Genomic DNA, 21,605 nt, shown 5'->3' on the forward strand with positions numbered 1-21,605 from the left:
CCCTGAGCACAAAGTAAGGTAAACAGGATATTCCTGTAATGCCTGAGCACCTCCAATAAAAAGAACACCTCTCTCCACACCCCTTCCCCCCCCAAAAAAAAAACAACCCATGGTTTCGGATTGTCCCAAAAGAGCAGAGGTGCCCAAATCACAGGGCTGCTGTGACAGGGGCAGCAACAGACAACCAACCTTCTTTGGTCGCCTACGTGTAGCTTAACTCAGCCTCACTGTGTTTGTGCTGTGTGTATCAAACTGCAGTACAGCTCTGATCTATTTTCTGGACCTATAGCTCCCCAGGACCAAGAGATGCTAACTGCAGGACAGAAAGGATAAGACACAATTTCCAAGAGAGTTCTCACTGATTAGGTTTAGGCTCAAAATCTTCTCTCTACACCCATACATGGACACAGACATTGCAACACACAGCTGTGTTATGCTCAGGAATAACTGTAGCACTAAGGAAATTAACAAAATCCTTTTCTTGCAGCCTATTGTATGAAATGCAAGCATTTCCTAGAATAAACCTTTGATTATGAAAGCCAGCATTTCCCCATAACATATTTAAGACCAGGGTGAACGAAGTCCACCCAAAAAGCCTAAATCCCAAAGAATGAGAGCTGCCACAAACAGGATCCTGCACTGAGATGCATGTTTATTAAAACAAATCACAGGCTGTACAGAACAAGCATGAAGCTGCTTAGCATGCAGCCCCAGATCTCCTTTATCACAATGGAGAGCCATGCACACTCATACTGAGAGGATAAAACTCCAAGTCAGGGTCAGTGCAAGAGGCTCTTGCAGATAGATATGAGACAGAAAGAACAAAGAGCTTACTAAGTATATAAAGAAATAAATTTTCAATTAGGGAAAAAAAAGGTTAAGTGAAGCAGCAAATACTGTAGTCAGACAGATGATGTTCTTGGTCAGAAAATCCCTCAAATAAAGATGGATCTAGACTAAGCTGGGCATGACCTCAATGTTGCTTCACTAGGAAATTCACTGTAGAGACAGCAAACCTGGACATCATTCTAGCTAAGCACTGATCACTAACAGACTGCAACTACATACTAGCTCACTACATGTACACAGCTTTCAGGGCTCGTTCAGCTTCCCCCTCTTATCAGCCACAGGTATGGGTTCATTGTCTCCCCTTCTAATCTAGCATTGGTAGGCAGTCTACAGCTTGTCACACAGCCCCTAAGAGGCTGGAGGATTTGAATGGCTGGGGTTACACAAGTGGTAAAGCAGCCCTGTTACATCTCTGGACTCCAGAGCTCCTATTTCTTTCTGCCTCCTCTTTCTTTGAGTGCCAGGTGAATCAGAGAGCCACTTGTCATGTTGTAATAAGCCAGGGAATTTGAATCCTTGATGAAGATGCCCTGTGGGGAAGACAAAAAAAAAAAAAAAAAAAAGACAGTCACAGTAGAAACGTTAACGATCCATTCCCACAAAGCCACAGGTAGACAAAGCCCTCCTAACACTACTCTCAAAACAGGGTGATGACAAGAGTGCTGCAGGCTTTGAAAACACCTGGAGAGATCCCAGTGTCTCAAAACTGGCACTGGAAGAGGTAGGTATGCTGGGGATTACAGAAGAGCATAGCCAGATGATACACAATTGCTCTCTACAAACAGACAAATAAAATCAGTCACAAATGAAGCTATTTAGATCCCCTCCTCCCCTTTTTTGTTCTTTACAAAATTAGTTAAGCTTTACTTCTTGCTAAGGGTTAACATTATCTGCCCATAGACTAATTCCAAAGGAGGTAAGAGCTCAAAGTTCACTGCTTAGGCAGCAGGTTGAGCTGTGCACATGCATGACTGAAAACAAGTTACTAAAAAGGAGCAGTGCCTATATAAAAGCACCAGACTCAAGAAATTGCCTCCCTTCACTGTTTCAGAGCTTCCAGGGTTTCAACGTACTGCTGCTCACCTCTCGAGCTCATTACAAAACAAGAGTAAGCTGCTGCATTTAAAAGCAAACAAACTCCAACCAAGAAGTCCTTCCAAAAAATAGGCTGAATTTCAGAGAATGCCATCAAGCATTGAGACCTCATCTTCAACAGTGACAAAGTGAAGTTGTACTGATGCCACTATTAGAAGCCTGTCCTGCACCAACAGTGCACAGTAATGTAACAGTGTGCTGCACAGGCAAAAAAATCCATTCCCTCTGCTCTTTCCTGTATCTTAGTGGTACAACCTTTTCTTTAAACAAAGTCCATTTTAGTGTGAGAAAGCACTGTAATACAAACAACGTTGCAGAGCTTATACCCACCTCATACTGCAGCTTCTGTTTCCCAGCTGGCATCCCTGTGGCCTCATGGATCTTAACCTTTATAACAGACACCTAGGAAAAAACAAAAACCTTGTTCAGATCTTTTCCTTCTATACAGAAGGCCAACATCAAGACCTCTACCACACAACCCTGCCTGGCAAGAAACTACAGTGTGGGAAACATCCAGAATTTTACAGCTCCTGTCATGCAGGTCAACCACTACTCTCAGCATGAAAACACTCCACAAGAACAAAGGAAGGGGCAAAGGCTGAGTTAATAAGCTACATACCTGGTCTGAAAGTGGCAGAGTGAACACCAGCACTTGGCCATTCAGCTTCCATTCAGTCTTGTCCTGCATGTTGGGGACCTGGACTTTGACTGTGACTGGGCCCTAAGGGAAATAATGATAAGGTCTCACAGGCAAGGAGTCTCAGGACTGTGATAAGAGCAACAGACAAAGCATTTATAGACCTTCCCAATACTAATCACATACCTTGAATTCCTAGTGAATACAGAAATGTTATTTGTCTCAATGCTGAGAAAGTCATTTCACTGTTACCATAACAAAACCTTAACTTGGATTTCTCCCATTAGTCTCTCTTTTTGTGGGCTACTCACCATGCATCACAGATAGAGTATTTTGGAGTGAACATATATAGTATTAAAGAAATGGCTTCATGATGCAAACAATGTCCAGGAGAACAGCACTCCCTTCCTAAAGGGCTTAAGTCCCAACCCAACACGATGCCATTACTCAGAAAGGAATTCAGTCTAACATTTCAATCATGTTATGGAAGATCTGACATTGCCATACTACCATGCTGACACTGATATATTAAATCTCCTTGCACCTCTAGCTTAGCAGTCCTCTACTTAAAAGCTTATCAGCATTATCTCTTCTTTACATTACTATAACCCTACATCTCACTGTCCTTAATTACAGAAGAGCACCATCTGTGTGCAGCATTACATTGCTCCTTCTAGTAAAATACAGGGAGGTTCAGTTTACTCAGGTAGGACAGTAGGAAGTTACTTTCTTTTGAAATACTTACACATCAGCTCCCCTCTGTGTTCTCAATGGACTTTACAACCCCTCTGAGCACAGGGGGCTGAACAGCCCAGCAGGGCCAGGACTCCAGTTCTCAACAAGCAGAGAGTTCACACACTTACCTTGTTCCTGCGCAGAAACTCCTCCTCTGGAATCAAGCTGTCCTCACTCTTCAGTTTCTTTGAAACTGGCTCATCCTCCATAGGTGGTGGTGGGTGAACAGGAGGCATTGGTGCTGGGGAAGGAACTGGAGCCACGGGAGGTGCTGGAACAAATGCTGGAATGGGATGAGGGAAAGCACAACACACAGTCATCCACTGAGAATACAGCAGATACTCCTTTACACGAGTTCTTTTAGCAGACTAATAAAGACTGAAAATTAATGCCACCATTCATGCAAGAAGTTAATATAGCCAACTTCAAACATCATATCTTCCACAATGGGAAAGAGTCCAGGAAAAAACAACAAGCAGAATGGGAGCTTCCTGCAGATCTTGCAAAAAAGAAAATGCTCTGAATTTAGTGTAGAGCAGTGCCAGCACCTCAATTTAAATAAAAAGGAAAAGGAAAAAAAAAACCAAGACAGAAGTGTTTTTATGTTGTGCTTCTTAATTTAAAACCACCACAATGCTATGAAGCCACTACAAGGAACAGAGCCAGAGCCAGATAACAGCTTTTCCTCTGGCAGCTGCAACTTCCCTAACAAACTGTAACACTCAGCAAGGTGTTGGCAGATCCACTTGGAAAGTTGCATGAATTTGTAGTGTTCACCCAGTCAGGCTCTCAGGGACACTAAGATAAAGCATCCCACCGAGACAGAACTCCCATGCTGGAGCAGATGACTTGATCCCAGAAGCCAGACTACCATTTAAGTCACACTAAACATTAAAAAAATATCCTTAAAGAAGAGATTTATACTTTTTCAGTGCCAATTATACATCATTATTACAAAGAGGGAAAAAGGAATCAAGCCTCAAACCCACACTAGACAGGAATCAACTGACAATTAACTGGAAAAAGCTGAAGTCACTGACCTGTTGGTACTATCATGGGAGGTGGGCGAGGGCTCATGATGGGAGGAGCAGATGGTGGCATGGGGACAACATTGATTCGTGGGGTGTGGATTATTGGTGGCATGGGGGTGGCTATGACAGACCCTGGAGGTAAACGGACCACGGAGGTCATCGGGGGACGAGGCATGACAGGAACTGCAGAAACAACAGCAGCACGAACAGGAGGAGGCATCTGCAGAGAGAAGGTCATTTTTTCTTAGCAGGTGCATGCAGGAATGAGCATCCCAGTGCTGCCCACAGTTCTGATTAAATTAAAATCACCAGGGCAACACAGTGAGGATTTCTGCTAGGCAAAGACCTGCTGGGAGCCTTAACAAGCCCACCGTATGGCAGTCCCAGCTTCCTGCAAACAGGCACAGAACCTCATTAACACATCAAGCAGTTCTTCCTTCCCTCACCACTCAGGAACTGTGAGACATGTGGAGACCTTAGAGAAGCAGTAAGCAAACCCCTTACTCCAGGAGAACATGGCAGAGAGTCATCTGTGAACATTTCTTACTTGCCACTTCTTAGTTTTTCCACATCATGTCTTATTTATATGTTTAAAAAAAAAAGAGGTCCCAACCCATTCATTTGTTAGCCATACTTTCCCCCCCAAAGTGTCACCACCCAGGCTCTTCCCCTGTGCAACCCATTGAGTCTTCTTGATACAGCTAAGGATTAAAAACTCCACCTATATCTTATTTTCAGTTTTTAACTGCAAGTTCAATAGGGATGTTCTGAAGGCTTAAAAGCAGTTTGGAATGCTAACTTCTCTCAAAATCTGTTTCTAGCCAGTGCCCTGCTATAACCCTGGATCTTTGTCAGGATTCCCTTCCAATTATCCATGGTCACAGCTGCTTTACTTATGGAAGCCCCAGCACTTACTGTGGGTGGACGAGGCACAGAAGTGATAGGCTGAGCACTCGGAGGGGGATTCGATGCTGACGAAGGAGGGGGTGGCTGGGGCATTTCATTGGGTTTGCTGGGACCAATCTTCTCCTTGCTGTCATCTTCTGGCACCAGTCCCTTGGCCTTATGGATAGCTTCAATTTGCTCTTGAAGAGTAATATTGGCCTGAGCAGCCTGTTGTGTACGGGCCATGCTGCCTGAGTGGCCATCCCAGGTCACCTGTCAGGATAAAAAGATATCAGAACAACCCCAGCCTGAGCAGACTATGCTAAGAACTACAGACAGATCAGAACAGCAGTTTTACACCAGTAACAAGGTCAAAAAGAATCCTGAGCCTTCACAGTACTACAAGAACCTATTAAAGCAGTTTCCACTCTACCTTTTCCTCTGGTTTCTGAATTTCCTCTTCACCAATCTTCTTACCAATGGCAGTTTCTTCCACACCAAAGATATCGGTACGGCGCTCTGCCAGCTGCTTCAAGCTGCTTTCGATATCCAAACCTGCAAGCAAGAAAAAATTCTTCCATTAAGTGATAAAAAGAGACTTGATCCTTGATTAAATGATCTTTAATACTACTTGCTACCTAATGGCCTAGAGCTGCTCTTTTCAGAAAGAGACTGCAACTGAGGACTGGCCAGCAGCAGCTAATGCTCTCTGCCTTTATCTTTGCAGAAGGGCTTCAATGTACTAGCAACAAAAGTATCAGTGTAATCAGTATACTAAGGACATAAGACAGAAAGCTACATTTAAGATAGTCCCTATCAGCAGGAACTTGGGGAAGCAGAGACACGCCAAAATGTTCACAGAAGGAATTTAGGAAGAGGAACTTGCAAGCCTTGTCAGATGCACAAGCTGACCTGGGGCATAGACTTCATCATCGCTCTGTTTTTCACGGATAGAGCGATCGCGCTGCTCCAGCCATCGAGGATCCAGCAGACCAATCCTCATGTGCTCTTGCATTTTACTGGCAGGAATTTTCTCCCCAGTGATGGGGGAAACAAGATACTCATCTGGAGCTGGGGCAGGCGGCAACGGTTTTGAAGCTGGAAGAACAAAACCACACTGTTAAAAGCAGACCACCAGAGGATGCAGCCTAGAAACAAACAGCTTTGTGATTATTCATTAAGAAATACAGCTGATCTTTGCCAGCTTGATTTACCTTTGGGATCATAGTCTTTCCGTACAATGACCTGATCTGGTGTGGGAGGAAGAGGTGGTGGCATCGGAGTTTCTGGAGGAGGAGGAACTTTCTGACTTTCATCTTCATCATCTGAGCCCTGATTTAAAGAAAGAAAATCAAAACCATGCTCCAGTAGTCAAATACTCCCACAAAAGACTTTAGAGAGGCATAAAAAATCCTATGCAAAACTACAAGGACTGATTATGCACCTTCAAAGTAACTGAGCTATTTTGCCTCTCGACACCTCTACTACAGTGGTTCCTTTGGGTAATCACGAATTCAAAAACTAAGCAGACCCAAAAAAGGAAGCAAGTAAGCCTCAGCTTCCACATTACCGCAGCATGGCAAGCCAGGGCTTACGGTTAGCCTTGATGATCTTGTTTCTTGCTAACAGAAAAACTGCTTATATGCAGTGGTTAAAAGGAAGAGTCTAAAATGAGTCATCTTTTCAACATTCCAGACCCTAGTGTGTGAGAAAAGTTCAGAAGACTGGATGACAGAAATAAATTCATATCAATTCACTGAGTGACTGAATTCCCAGATTTCTCTTGTAAATTGTATCACCATGGAAAATATTAAATATACCATAATCCAATATTTCAGCAGAAACAAGTCATTTTGAAATTCAATCAGAAGAAAGGAAATCTCATTCTCTCAATATACTGAGAAATGTACTACAATGAAGACCATAATAAACCCCAAGCAAATCTCACAGGGCAAGAATAATGCCAATTCTGTTGGCTACCTACCTCATCCATATCCTGCACCTGTGTGTCTTGATCCAGTTGAGTCGAAGGCTCATCTGTTTTCTCTTGTTTCTCATCTTCTTCATCTGACTCCACCTCCATCTCTACCTCCTCACTTTCCCCAAACTTCTCATAGCGCTCCTGGATGAGGATTCGAGCTCCCAGCTCTTCTGGAGTGGTGGGAGGTGGGAAATTCCCTACAGTGCAAAAAAAACACAGCTCCTGTTTCTTGATCCCATTTGATTGGGCAATGGGAAGAAAGAAATACCAGTTTTTTGAGAAATAGTTTTTCTATAAAACAGGGGTAACAAAAGCTCCTGCAAGCTAAGGTATATGCTCATTCTGTTTTAAACTCCATCATGACCAACATTATAACAGCACCTGGAGATGAAGTTACTTAAAGGTGAAAGCACCACCAGAAAGCGGGACAAGTTTTGCTGTCCTGTTTTGAGACAGAAAAGCAGACACTGCCACAGAACACTACTTGATTCCAAAAAAAAAAAAAAAAATCCAGCCCTACCCCATCATTAAGAAGCTTTCCTTTTCATTTTGAAGGCTATACAGCTGTAAAACCCCACATCTTTCTAAAACCAACACTGTACTCAGAGGAAGTACAGTTTCACGAGGCTACAATGCCTCTCTTCAGTACCTTGCTCGTTGGGCTGAAAGTCCACTGTTTCCACAACCACAAAGTCATGCCAATCAATCTGAGCATAAGCAACACGTTCCTTCTCCTTCTCTTCCTCTTCCTTCTTTCTCTCTCGCTCCTGGAACTTTGCCCACTCCACTCTGTAATACACCTGTACAGGCAGACTCAGAGTTAGCACCAAATGTCACACCAAAAATACGTAACAATAATCTCTATAGTGTCTAAAATTTATCCTAAAAGCCTCTTCAAGATATTTATACAAGGACTGCTTTGGAGATCAGGTGGGCAAAAAAATTAATGTAATTTATGTAGAAAGAGAACTGCACCAGCCTCATAAAGTGGCTTTCTAAAGCTGGAAATGTGGACCTCTTGAGTCAAGACCAAGCCAGATATGACACATTAGGTCCTGCTGAAGATTCACAGCAAGGAATTCATAGACAACAAATTAGATGTATGCAGAGACAGAATTCAACACATAACTGAAATGCTTCAGAATTTTGAGAGTTATTCATGTAATACCTGATCTAGGACTTCTTTGGGATTTTCAGCCTCCTTCTTGAGTTTGATGAGTAAGCCTTTTGGTGGGATCAAGATCTGAAACACATTCAGGACAGTTCATGACTACTTTTTGCCAAAATCTTAAAAGTAATTATTCTCTTTCCATATTGTTAATAATAGTAGAGAATTCTGTGGCTATATCCTGTCTCTCCAGTCTAGTCAATCATCATACTTGCAGTTAAACTACTCATTCTTGCTCTATCTACACTCAGTACTTTAAAAAATGCCACTTCTTGAATTTATTTATATTGCTTTAGTGTTTGATATTCTTAAGTAACAACCCAGAGTGTTCAGTGCTGCATGTTGCCAACAAGTTCCAAGAGATCCATCCTTTTTAAAGGGCAATTTTAAGGGATGGATTCCTAGACCTGTATGTATTTCTAGCCCAGCTGTTTTTTTAGGGCATCAGTAGTCTTCAAAATCAAGAGTGCTGCTGAAGAAATCAACTTGACAGGTGCACTGCCACGAGTACCTTTGTGTACTGTTCAACCAGCTTTGTGAAGTAGTTAAAGAGGCTGTGCTGCGGGCGAAGGAAGTCAAACTGGTAGTTCCTCTGTTCCTTCTGCATCAGCTGAGTCAGGAACTGCCTCCCGTTCCGAGCCACAAACTGCGCTGTCAGCTTCACCACATCCAAATCAAAGGCAGAAATCGAGGGTGGATCTGCGATGAACTCAAACTCTGGAGGTGGCTCTTTTGGAACAACCGTCTCCTGGATCACCTGGGCCTGCACCTACAGAGCAGAATGGAGACTGCTCAGTGACTGCCATCAAGAAGTTGGTACTGAACACTCAAGAGGGCTCATTTTCCCTTCAGCCACTGAAGGAAAACAACGTTAGTCATTGGCAACTACAAGGACTGGAAGAAAAGCAGTAATGCTGGGTTTATCTCTGTGGTTGGGTATACTTTAAAACAAACACTGTTCCCACAGCTAATGACACTGCAAGCTATCAGGACTTCACTACAATCCTCCAGCGATTACCAGTCCTTCAGTCAATACCACACAGCATAAGGTCATGCAAAGCATGTAAAAGGCTCAGTCAGCATCCTTTTTCCACCCAATATCTATGAAGACAACTAAGCAAGATTAGCAACATTTTGTACACATTTTCACAAGAAGATGATTCTTCTGGCAGGAAAGAACAAGAAAACAAAACAGAAGTGTATCTCTAAGACAGTGTATGCAACGTGCCCGAATTGAACTCCAAAGGATATTTAAGGATTGTGCATGGTAGTCCTAAATTCATACACTCCACGTGAACGCTAAGTCTTAAGTACCATACAAGTCAATGCATAACTAAATATAATCAAAACGCACCAAATAATACAATTTATTGATCTTTCACACAACTTTTTAGTTACCAGCAACCAGGGGATGCACATCTGCATCAAAAGAAAGTCCCACATGCTAAATTTCATGCCTGTGTGTCGTCCTCTATTGCAACTATTGATAAATTAAGTCCTTCCTTCACACTATCTTTCTGCTTTCATCATTCTGCCTAGCATCATGATATGAGAAACAATTAGTGAGAAGCAATCAAAGTGAAAAGAAACACTTACCTTCTGTGGAAGCTGCTGCTGAGCAGTTTGCTGCTGTTGCATGACCTTGGGAATAGCAGCTGAGGGCTCCTGTGCTTTGCCCTCCTTGAACTCGCTGACTTTGTGCCGGTAGTATGCATGGTAAGGATCGTTGGGATTCAAGAAATTGAACTTAGGGTTATTTATTTCATTCTGACGAATTCGAGCTTCAAATTCTGGACCATTTCTGCAGTGTGGAAAAATAAGTTTAGATAATGGGTATCAACTCAAGCATAAAAGCCCGTTTGTTCCATAGCAAGCTGTGTTCATGCATCTGCCTCTCAGCAGACAAGTTTCTCTCCTGTGTGGAAAAAGTTTACCTCTCCCTACCTCTAAGTAACTCATACCCAACACAGCAGCCAGTCACACACATACCAGTTATGTGTACATGACCTAATTTAGTCTTCAGCATTTCACAGCTAATATTTCTTAGGACAGTTAAAAACTTCCCGTTCCACTGGCTATATTCAAATCAATCATCACTGGATGGATGACATGATTTAATAGAAGATATTTATGAGTTCCTTACTAGACTACCAAGTTTTTAAGACTAGTTTCATTTCAAGAAAGTTCATCTAAGGAAAAGGTAGGTGATCATCAGCCTGCTCAGAGATGGACCACACTGGAGAGCTCCATTGCTGCATTTAGGAGAGCCAGTTCTAGCTCCTCTACTCCCACCTGAAGTTAACAGCTACTTATTTTCTGAGGGGAGATTAAGAAAGTTAAAAGCCTGCTGCAGCATGCTTCCCTTCATACCCTCAGGCCTTGTTTAGGCACTAAGTCTCTCCCAAAAGAGGATGTCTCTACAATAGCAGAGCATAAACAAAGTTCCTTCCTTATCTTCAAAGCAAGCTCAGGCTCCTCAGCAGCATTTTAGAGATCAGTTACACAGCAAGTGTCTTTGACCAGACCATCATTTAGTAATTGCCTTAAACCAGCAGATCCATTCTAACAATGTGGAAGCACACAGCATCCAGCCTGCCTGGATGCCAAGCAGAATTCACATAGCCAGCTGAGGAATTTATTTCCTGTGCTGTATGTACTCTGCCAGAAAGATCCAGTCCCTCGATACCCCACGTAGCATTAAGACAGACAGAAATACTTCAGTATTTTAAGAACATAGAAGAAGATGGCCTGGCTAACACCAGCAGCTTGTGTTTGCATGTTGATAACAGGAGGAAAAAGCCCAAATGAGTAAAACGTATCAAACTTTCAGGCTTCTCCCCTACCTGTGACATCTATACTTGTGATAATCAACCTGCTGCTGCACTCAATAAGGGAAAATATGCCACGCACATCACAGGCAGTTTGCCTACCCTAGACCTCTCCCTGGGAACATGCACTTCTATCCCCTTGGCTATAGAGGGGGAGAGACAGCTGAATCAGTGTGCCCCAGAGGCTGGCACACTTTATGGAGTTGTAGGGATGGGACTGAGCTTTGGGGTTCAACAAGGAATCCAGCATACCTTAAAAGAGAGGTAATTGCCTACACATTGTAAAATAGAGTGAAAATAAATTAATGACTTCTGTTGGCTCAGTCATTCAGTGAAGTGCTAGTAACGAGGCTTCCTTTCCACTTGGAACTCTGTTTGTCCTTCAGGTCATTTTAAAAAGAATTTCTTTACTACCACAGCTTTTCTAGCAAAGCACATGTCATATCTCTAAGAAGACAATCGCTGCCTCTTTTCTACAATATCACTGGTAAAAATTCAATCCTTAGAAACCTCTATGGAATGCTGTGGGACTGTGACCAGTTTCAGCCTCTGGAGACAAACAGACAGTAGGACTGGGAGGTGAGAAGCAGAAAAATCCCACAGAAGACAAGACAACACTCGTGCTGTTTACCTGGCTACGAAGCTGGCAGTCTTGTCAACAATATTCCTGACCTCAGGAGGAGGATAAATAATTCCCACCACAGGCTTGGCTGGTGCTGCTTCCTCTTTTGGCTCCTCTTCTGGCTGCAATAAAAACATTTTTCTTACAGTCTTCTGTACTGTTACCTCCTAAGTAGCAAGAATATTCCTGTAATACCACCCCATCATCTCTGGAAGATACCTTTCACTCTGCAGTGTTTGCAACTAGTCCAGACAGTAAATTCAAACAGTCTAAATCTAATCTGATAACAAGAAAAGAAACTACAAATTATCTCAAATTTCACATTATACATCAGCATCAGATTGTGAAAGCACAGCCTGGTAGTCTTGAAACTTAGAATGGGTTTATTTTCAGTGAGTTGAGTTGTAAAATTCACTTTCCTCTATAAATTTCCTCATCTGCACCTGGAATAACAGTCCTAAGGTACCTTAGTAAGTTGTTCTGAAATACCATGCTGAAAGAGTGCTCTGTAAGAATTAAGTACTTCAAATACCAACTCCTGCAGTGGACAGAACTGCCTGTTCTCCTCAGTCCCCAAACCACTGAATTTTCCTGGCATGAAGATATGTTTTAACAATCTGAACCTGCAGTCCTGCAAGGCAGCAGCACTCCCCAGCTTCCCAGGCAGGGAGATGGTGTTTGTCAGCCTGTCAAGGGCACCTGCTGCGGGGGCTGCTGCAGCGAGGCAAGCAGGAAGGCTGTCCCATGGGAACCAAACAACTCTTCCCAGCGTTTCTGCTCTTTCAACTTCAATCCAGTGCAAGTTTATAGATGCTGAGCCAAGACGTAGCAAAGCATGCCTATGACACCACACCTAGGAATAATTCAGCACTGCTGGACAGCTCTGGAAGTTATGAGCATTGCAAGTTGGATATCTGGAGAAATTTGTTTTCAGAAAGAGCAGTGCTGCACTGGCACAGCTGCCCAGGGAATGGTGGAGTCACTGCCCCTGGAAGCTTTCAAGAAACGTGTGGATGTGGCACAGAGGGACGTGGTCAGTGGGCACAGCAGGGTGATGTGACAGTTGGACTAGATGATCTCAGTAGTTGTTTCCAACCTTAATGATTCTACGATTCCTAATGGTCTGCAGGGTTACCAGAAATGGGAATCTAAGCAGTCAAGCCAACATTAAATAACACACAGCTTCCCATCCTACTAAGGCTGCTTCAAAGACTTTTTCATAGCTGAGAAGAGCTCAGCAGGGTGTTTTCCTCTCTGCAGTTGTTGGAGGACCTGAACCACAGCCTCAATGCCCTCCCCTGGTGGCAGCTTTGCCTTTCAGTGCAGCCAACTGCAGTTCTGCAGGATTCTGATGGTGCCTCCCTTCCCTCACAGCACAGCTTTCACAGAACAGACATATGTGACATCTTCATAATCACTAAAAGCCTGGTAGATTGTTATCACTTGTTAATTCTGCGAAAGCTTCAAGAAATAAACTTTTAATCAGGCTGGATATTAGGAAATATTTCTTCTTCAAATGAGTGGTGCAACAGTGGCACAGCTGCCCGCGGAGTGCTGGGATCACCATCCCTGGAGGCGTTCCAGAACTGTGGAGATGCGGCACTGAGGGATGTGGGCAGTGGGCAGGTGGGGGTGGGCTGGGGTTGGACCTGGGGATCCAAGGGATTTTTGCCAATCTCAATGATCTACGAAGCAAATTAAGAGAAAGACACAACGACCCCTTTCAGCATCCGTTCCCACTCCCTCCAAACAGCAAAAGACCCAGGGATGTCTGGTCACTCAGCGCCGCGTCGCCTCGCTGCGATGCCGCAGAGCTGCGGGCAGCCGGGAGGCCGAGGGGCAGCGCCGTGCTCAGGGACCAGGCCGCCGCTGCAGGCCTCGCCAACCCCGCAGCGCCATGCGCAGGCCCGAAGCCTCCCAGCCTCCCCTCAGCGCAGCTCTTACCGGTTTGCTCTCCGCGGGAGGCGCTGGCTGCGCCGGAGGCCCGGCCTGCACGGGCCCGGCCGGCATGGCGCTACTCGGGATCGCTCAGTAAAGGCCGCAACGAAAGGGACAGCGCCGCTGACAAAATGGCAGCCGGGCGCTTCGAACTGCGCACGCGCGCCGGAAGTGACGCAGTGCGCCGTAACAGGAAGGGGGCGGGCAGATGGGCGGCGCGCATGCGCCGAAGGTTGTTCCGCTCGTGCACGTGGGGCGCAGGGCAGCGGGCGGAGCTGCGCATCGCGGGGCGGGGCGTTGCCATGGCAGCGGGTGCGGCGCCGCGGCCTAGGCCCAGCCGCCGACCCTGCAGCCTCACCTGTCCCCTGTTGGCCCCTTCCGACGTCCCAGCTCCCTCAGTGCCCCCGCCGCTGCTGCTTGCCCTCCGCAGGCGCCCCTCACCCCAAATCTTCCAGCCTTGGGGACGCAGCACCTGTCCCCTCCATTCCCCTGGCAGCCCTTTGGTGTCACCCACGATCCGTTCCTAGCACTGCTCGCCTTTGTCCCGCAGAGACTGGCCATCCATCTGTCCATCTGTCTGCCCACCCAGCCTCGTCCTGCAGCATGGCACACCTCCTGGGTCACCCCGGCTGCATGGCGAGCCTGCAGGCCGACCTGAGAGACCTGCAGGGAGCCATCGCCGACGTCTCCTCCCGCACCGGCCCTGCACGCTTCCCCTCCTGGAAGTTCCCCAACAAAGTGTCCTGCGAGCTGGATCTGGTGGTGTTGCTGGAGAGGTACAGCCACGCCGAGGGCAACCCCGAGTTCAGCCAGCACGCACACGTGGTGCTGTTGGAGCTGGTGATAGACAGGTGAGCGGGCAGAGCACCCTGCAAAAAGCAGCTGGGGCACAGTGGCTCCTTCCCCATGGAGGGAAGATGTCTGGCCTGTGTGATGTGGACAAGTACCTTGGGCAGTGGACTGGAACTGGGTGGTCTTTGAGGTCAAAGAATCATAAAATCATTGGAAGGTCAGCTGGTCCAACTCCCCGCAGTGAACAGGGACACCCACAGCTAGATCAGGGTGCTCAGAGTCCTGTCCAGCCTGGCCTTGAATGTCTCGATCCCTTGGAGTCTCTTCTGGCCGTGCTCCAGCAGCTCCATGTCTCTTCTGCACTTAGCACTCCCCATCTGGACGCAGCACTGCAGGTGAGGTCTCACAGCACACAGCAGAGGGGCAGATTCCCTTCCTCACCCTGCTGGCTGCACTGCTTTGGATGCTGCCCAGGATATGGTTGGCACTTCAGGCTGTGAGGGCACAGTGCTGGCTCATGCCCAGCTGCCATCCACCAGTACCCCCAGGTAATTTTTGGCAGAGCTGTGCTCAATTCTTTTGTCCCCCGCTTGTATTGATTGTGGGGATCCCTTACAACTCAAGCTATTCTATGATTCTATGAAAACAACTCAATTTTAAAGATGAGCCATGCCCTCAGAGCTATCTCTGGATGCCTGGTCCTAACAATATGCGTTCAGTAACAGGAGTGAGTGACCCACATCTTTACGGAGAGTCTAACTGCAGCTCCTTGGAGCTACATCCTGGTGCTGCAGGGGGATTTAATCCTTCCCAGTTTTGTTCCAGGCCCGAGGGTTACACATACACTGAAATCCAGCCTCCTTTGCTGCCGTGCTGGTTTTTCAGGCTCACTGCTCTGTTAAATGCCAAGAGCGCTCTTCCCGTAACAAATATTTTATTCCTCTAAGCTGTGTTTCATTTCCACAAAGGCTGCTGCTGCTGCTTCAGAGCTTCACGGGCTATGCAGAAAACCTGCTCAGCGAGCGAGCTGTGCCCCCAGCGGAGGCAGTGGGACCATGCATGTCGGCGGGGCTGACGGTGAGGAGGTACTGGCACAGCATGCTGCGACTGGGGGCCTGCTACCAGCAGCTTCAGACTGAGGTGGGACATACAGGGGTGCGTGGGCACTTGGAGCCAAGCTCAGGGCTCACAGCAATGGCTCAACAGCCACACAATTTGGAAGATATGCCAGGCATGCCCATGGCATGGGGCTGATGTTGCAGTCTTTCTCCGAGATGCCACGGTACATGTGGTGGCTGCTCCAGATGCACTCCCTGACTGTGACCTCCAGGCTTCCACCAGGATTTTGGGACTGGGGTTTCTGGCTGCTCTTATTGCTTGGAAAAAATATTCTCATCTTACCAGTGTTCTACCTCTGTGGCTCTGCTGACCCACACTGTGTGGGGCTGAGCTGGCCGAAATCAGTGAAATGATTTGTGGTAAAAATACCATGCCTCTCCCCTATATTTTATTTTCAAAATGATGCCTCTTGTGGCATAGTGTCAGAATAATTCATCTCACATAGCCAGGAGACAGTACAGTGAGGTGTGACAGAAGGGAAAATAACAAAAACAAGAGCCAGTGAGGAAGTTCTACTGCAGAAGTTTTGTGAAACCACAGCTCTGCTACCTAGCAGGCAGTGACCAGAAAGCTACCTGGGAGCTTGAGAAATTCAGTTCCCTTGTGTCAGGCAGAACCAATGGTAACCCTTGCTGTGTGTAAACATCATTTTGCTGACAGGCCACCTGCTTTCATGGTAACATAATAAATAGTGAACCCTGAGCGCTTGGTAGATCTGTACTCCAGCAAGCTCTTGAGAGTGCATGCTCTGACCTTGTAGCTTCTTGGCTACACTCATGTCCTGTCCCCATCCTTCATAGCTCTGCATTCAGCTCTCTTTAATTGTTTGCTGATGATGAGGTTCAGGCTGGGCTCTATGTTTGTGTCCTGTGCTCTTTTCACCAGAAGAAGACTTGCAGGAAGGATATCGCTGCACTGCAATCCACCTCTGAGGCTGAAAGAACTGCAAAGGAATGCTTGAAGGACTGCTTGCCATCTACTTCAGAGCCAAGCACACCCCCAGGTGCTGCCCAGCCCAGCTCCCTGTGGCAGGCTGTCAGCAACACCTCAGGCAGCTCCCAGCCCAGGTCTGCCTGCAGCACTGCTGAGCGCAGCCACAGCATCCACACGCAGGCAGCAGAGCCTCCAGCACCGTGTGACACCTGTGACAGCTTCCAGGCTGGCTTTCAAGAGGTCAGCAAAGCCATCATTAGTGTCTGCCAGAGCCAGAACATCCCCTCGGCTCTGAGCAGGTTCCAGGAGGTGGTAGAGGGCACTGAGGAGAGAAGGACCCTCTCTGCAACTGATGTGAGCTACTGGGTCTCGGAGCAAAGCAAAGATCTCTCATGCATCAGCAAACACCTCCACACTCTGCTGGAACAGCTCAACCCTCTGAAGTCTGAGCTGGCAGAGTCAAAGAAGGAGAAGGATGAGCTGCAGAAGCAGGTGGAGGACTTTGCTCGGCTGCTTCAGGTGGAGAAGGAGACCCAAGCACGGCAGAGGAAGGAGGCTGAACAGAGCCTAGAAGTAAAGAAAAAAGAGCATTTGGAGGCTGTAGCAAGGCTGGAGCAGGACAAGGATGATCTACGGAGAGGTACAGTGCTGTCTGCTGTCCCCTACATCCCCTCCCAGGCCTGGGGGTATTTGCAGAAGGAGGCAGACTGCAGTCAAATCTTGGTTCCACCACCACGAGCAGGGCTTTGGACACTAGTGTTGGTAGGTCCTGCATCAGTGGTGAGAAAACGTTCCCTGTAGGGTCACTACATAGTTTTCAGATGTCTTACATGGCTGAGACAAGGGGATGAGCCATGCTGTGGGTTTACCTGGCCATACCTGCCTTTTATCCATGCATTGACAGCAGCTCCCGGAGTAGATGACGGCTGCTCCACTGGCATCACTGCCTTTCCTAATGCCCTCATCATCTCCCAGCTTCTTCTGCTGCTTCTCTATTCCCATCATCTCATTTTCCACCACTGCAAACTCCACATGTTCTCTGTGTCCCATCTCTGCAGCATCTCACATATTGGCAGTTGTTCCCTGCTGTGAGGCTAACCTCCAGCAGTGGGAGCTGCTTGCCCTCATCATCTCACTGCCTCCTCTCTGCTGAAGCATGGCATGATACAATTACTGGGTGAAAAAATGCTTTGGCACAGTTGTTTGCTGCCTCTTTATCTTAATTTCTTTGAGGAAATGTTTAATGCTTAGTAGTCTTTTGTGCTGATTTAGGAGCTGCTCTGCTGGAAGAGCAAATCTCTACCCTAAAGGAAGCATTGGCCACGAAGCAGGCTGCTGTGCAGGAGCTGGGTAAGGACCTGGGGTGCTCATCCAGTTGGCACATCTCTCCCTGAGTCTGGCTCTGATCACACACTCTTTTTCACCCATGTAACTCCTGGCTTTCCCAGAATCTGTTGGGGTTAGACCTAGTGGGAATGGAAGGATGACATGACCTCCTCATTGCAGTGCCCAAACATCATCCAGCACCAGGGTGGGTTGGCACTGGTACTGGAGATTTGGGGATCCCTGGGACACCAAGAGCCCTGCTGCCAGCCCTCGTCAGCATTTGCAGAGGCTGTAGGGCCCCTAAAGACACCTCCTGGCTTGAGAGCATCTCCCCATCCTGCCCAGCCTGTGCCACAGTTGCTGTGCCTCCCCAGAGGCAACCAAGCAAACTTTGCTGGAGGACTTGAAGACTGCAATGGTGGCCAGGAGCCGGGTGCTGGAGCTGGAGGAGGAGGTGCAGCTGCTCACCAGCCAGCGGAACAGCCTGGGCCAGGAGCTGAGTGCAGTCACAACCCAGCTGGAGAAGGAGAAGGCCAAAGTGGAGAGCACACTGAGGCATGAGAAGGTATGAACAGAGCTCTTTGGAGCTGTCCAATTGTGACCACAACCTCTCACTGCCATGAGTGCTGCTTCTCCATGGCCCTGGCACTGGCATCAGGGCAGCAGCAGCCTCCGGCAGGCTCACCTCCCTGCACAGTCTCTGCAGGCCAAGCAGAACACCCTGCTGCAGCAGCTGGACAGCCTGGACCAGGAGCGTGAGGAGCTGCAAGCTAGCCTGGGGGAGGCTGAGGAGGACAGAGCCCGGATGGCAGAGCAGCTGCAGGAGAGCCAGAAGCAGAAGGAGCAGAGCATGCACCAGCTACGGGTGCAGCAGGTACCCAGCATTTGTCAGGGGGAGCAGCCAGGACAGGACACAGCTGTGCCACAGGGCTCCCAGGAGCCACCCTGCCCCATCTCACACTTGTGGGCAATTCTCCCCAGGACAGTGGCTCTGACAGCTAATTTGACATTGCCACAGGGCCACTTCCATGTAGTGACCCTTCTTTCTCAAATTCATTTCATGGTTGCTTGAAGCAGCCTGTGCTTCAGACACACAGAGGTCATTACATCTAAGACTACGTTGTCCCTCTGTTTGGGGATATCCTTATCCCATTAAGGATAGGCTTCCCCAGACTGTGCCATGAGGTTCGGGAAGATGCTCCCAAAACTCACCTGTCTGCTGTGGCCCCACAGGAGTTGCTGGACACGTTGCAGCAGGAGAAGCTGAGCCTGGAGCAGTCCATCTCCAAGCTACGGGAGAATGTCTCTGGGCTGGAGGAGCAGACAAAGGAGCTGAAGGAGCGGGAGAAACTCCTGGTGTTCTTCCCTGAGCTCCACATCCCCGTTGAGACACAGTTTGAGAGTAAGGCACAGGGCAGCAGGCAGCAGTGCCTGTTTTTGCAGGAGCAGGCTTGTACCTCTGGGGTCTCCTGGAGCTCACGCGGGATCCTGTCAGCCCTGGGCACATTGGTGTCACTTGTGTAACAGTCTGTCCTCCTGACATGAGTCAGTTGCAGCCAGGAAGGGCTCAGTCCCTGTGAGGCACTAAGCCGCTACCATCTTAACCTGATTCTTTATGTGGGTGCTGTGTCCCACATCTGGCACAAAAGCAGGGCAAGGACTTGGACATGGCTGTATTTGTCCTTGCTGTTTCAAATGACAGATTGGGGTCCCAGCTGCCACTTCCAGGGTCGTGCTGTTGTTCTCCAGATCAGGAAGGTTCATTTCCAGCAGCTACCGCCTTGCTCAAAAGGGAGGACAGAAGAGCAAGTGGTCCCAGGGAGCAGGGACAGGCTCTGCTCCCAGCACCTCTGTGCTGGTAGTGTGTTGAGCTCGTGATTGACATGAAGTGCCATGTTTCATTTGCAGGCACTGGGAACATCACCGAAGACATGGAGAAGCAGCTGCAGGCCAACCACATCAGGATTGGTGTCCTGGAGCAGGAGAACACGAGGCTCAGGGCTGCGCTGGCCAAGGTGAAGGCAGCTGCTCAGCAGGGTGTGCTGCAGGTGAGCTGGGGGGGCTGGCGGGATGGGGTACACTGTGTGCCCCAGGGCCACCCTGCAAACCCTGTCCCACAACCCCTGGGGATCGGTTCCTTGGCCGTACCCATACAGGAGGTAAAAAAAAAGACTCCCAGGAGAGGAAGGCTGTGGTGCTCCTTGTGCAGCATTGCCTGTGGCTCTGGATCTGCTTCTTGTGGACAAAGCCCAGCTCCCTGGTTCTGTGGTGTCTCTCCAGAGATCGGTCTGGTTGAACCAGCAGCACTAAGCTGCTTTGCTGAGGTGCCCGGGGCTGGTTCCCAGATTCCTTACATCAGCCCCTATGGCTGCTGTGCCTCCGTTTCGCCACTACCTGCTCAGCAGTGAAATCCACCCATGGCAGAAGCCAAGATAAGCAATCACAGAGCCAAACACAGGAGCTTCACCTCCTCTCTCTTCCCCAGCACATCCCACAGACCCAGCTGTGGACTCAGCTCAGCAGTCAGCGCGGAGGGGAGGCTGCAGGGTGAGTGGGAGCACAGAGGACAGCGCTGGGGGGGCTTCCACTTCTTACTCCCCTTCAACCTCTTCCACTTCTCCCCTCCACAGACCTCCGAGCAGCCAAGGCAGCGGAGATGGCACAGGATCACAAAAAGCCACCAGCAAGGCCCGGCAGCGACCTGTGGGCAGCCAGCAACATAAGCTGCTCCCAGCAGAACCTGCACGTGAGGCCAGAGCCTGCATCACGCTGCCAGAGAAGGGCTTGGCACTGGCTCCCCACAAGCCCAGAGGGAGCAGCAGTACAACCAGAGCACACCACTTTTTGCACCGCAAATAGCTGCTTGGGTGACTGAGGAAGAGGTGAAGCATTAATGAGCAGCACACAGCTACTCCCTTTATCCCTGCAAGACCTCATTACCTGTTGCAAACATGAAGGTACATTCCCTTGGGAAACTCGGTCTGCCTGCCTATTGCTCTGTGCCCAAGGAACAGTGTTGCTGAGTGGGTGTAACACTCATGGGCAGTGGTTCCACAGCAGCTGGGAGGCTGAAAGAAGGCTCGGCTAACAGCCAGCCACCAGCTGTTGCTTCACCTTGTTTGCTGCAAGATGGTGGCTGCAATAAACCTGTCTGCGCAGCTTCCCCTACTGGCCCTCTGTTGAGCAATGTGAAGTACAGGGCAGTGGGGTGCATGGGTTGGGCTGCTGTGTTCCCCTCCTGTCTCCCACAGCACAGCAGCCCCAGCACCACTGTAGAGTGGTGACTGGAATGGGTCAGGTACAAGCACTGCTGGCAGTGAGAGGACCAGCATTCAGGCAAGGAGGCTTGGGGGGAAATTTTCAGTATGCGGAGATGGCTCAGAACAACGAGCAGAGCAGGGCTGGTGGCATTCCTGGGTACTGGAGTTCAGCTGCCTGTAGCTCAGCTGCTGCTGCAATCCTTGGCATGGCTCTGATCCTGACCAACTCAGAGGCATCCACACAATGCCTAAGCACAGCGAGGCGAGGCTCAGCCCAAGGAGCTGTTCCCAGGAGGCAGCTATGCTGCTTTGAAGAGAACTCACAGGCTTAACTTGCCAGCATAGGCTACAGCCTGGAAAGCACTCTCGTGCCAGGGAAAAGTGCTCAGCAGGGCCAAGAACCACA

General features: G+C 48.3%; 2 protein-coding genes across 7 annotated transcripts; one reads left to right on the forward strand and one right to left on the reverse strand.

The window, feature by feature from the left end:
- Positions 1-632: 632 nt before the first annotated feature.
- On the reverse strand, positions 633-13,935 carry SF3A1 (splicing factor 3a subunit 1). Its single transcript, XM_031592117.2, has 16 exons — positions 13,776-13,935; positions 11,841-11,953; positions 9,978-10,182; positions 8,893-9,150; positions 8,382-8,456; positions 7,863-8,013; positions 7,217-7,410; positions 6,447-6,564; positions 6,145-6,330; positions 5,666-5,787; positions 5,263-5,505; positions 4,357-4,567; positions 3,445-3,599; positions 2,564-2,665; positions 2,275-2,346; positions 633-1,379 (listed from the first exon to the last, which is right to left on the reverse strand). The coding sequence occupies exons 1-16, from the start codon at positions 13,839-13,841 to the stop codon at positions 1,278-1,280; spliced, it is 2,373 nt and encodes a 790-aa protein (XP_031447977.1). The 5' UTR covers positions 13,842-13,935; the 3' UTR covers positions 633-1,277.
- Positions 13,936-13,970: 35 nt separating this feature from the next.
- On the forward strand, positions 13,971-21,130 carry CCDC157 (coiled-coil domain containing 157). 6 transcript variants are annotated; one of them, XM_090120921.1, is made up of 11 exons: positions 13,971-14,199; positions 14,297-14,620; positions 15,530-15,701; positions 16,566-17,253; positions 17,886-17,963; positions 18,314-18,504; positions 18,637-18,813; positions 19,173-19,341; positions 19,848-19,987; positions 20,425-20,486; positions 20,570-21,130. In XM_090120921.1, exons 1-11 carry the CDS (start codon positions 13,991-13,993, stop codon positions 20,796-20,798), a joined length of 2,439 nt encoding a protein of 812 aa, XP_089977047.1. In that variant the 5' UTR covers positions 13,971-13,990; the 3' UTR covers positions 20,799-21,130. The 6 variants fall into 6 exon arrangements, with proteins under 6 accessions (XP_089977047.1, XP_089977044.1, XP_089977041.1 ...); XM_090120918.1 differs by having other exon boundaries at positions 13,973-14,620; XM_090120915.1 differs by lacking the exon at positions 13,971-14,199 and having other exon boundaries at positions 14,283-14,620; positions 16,569-17,253.
- Positions 21,131-21,605: the final 475 nt, after the last annotated feature.

Source organism: Phasianus colchicus, chromosome 18 (assembly GCF_987193195.1).
Source record: "Phasianus colchicus chromosome 18, bPhaCol1.hap1.1, whole genome shotgun sequence".
Taxonomy (NCBI): Eukaryota; Metazoa; Chordata; class Aves; order Galliformes; family Phasianidae; genus Phasianus; species Phasianus colchicus.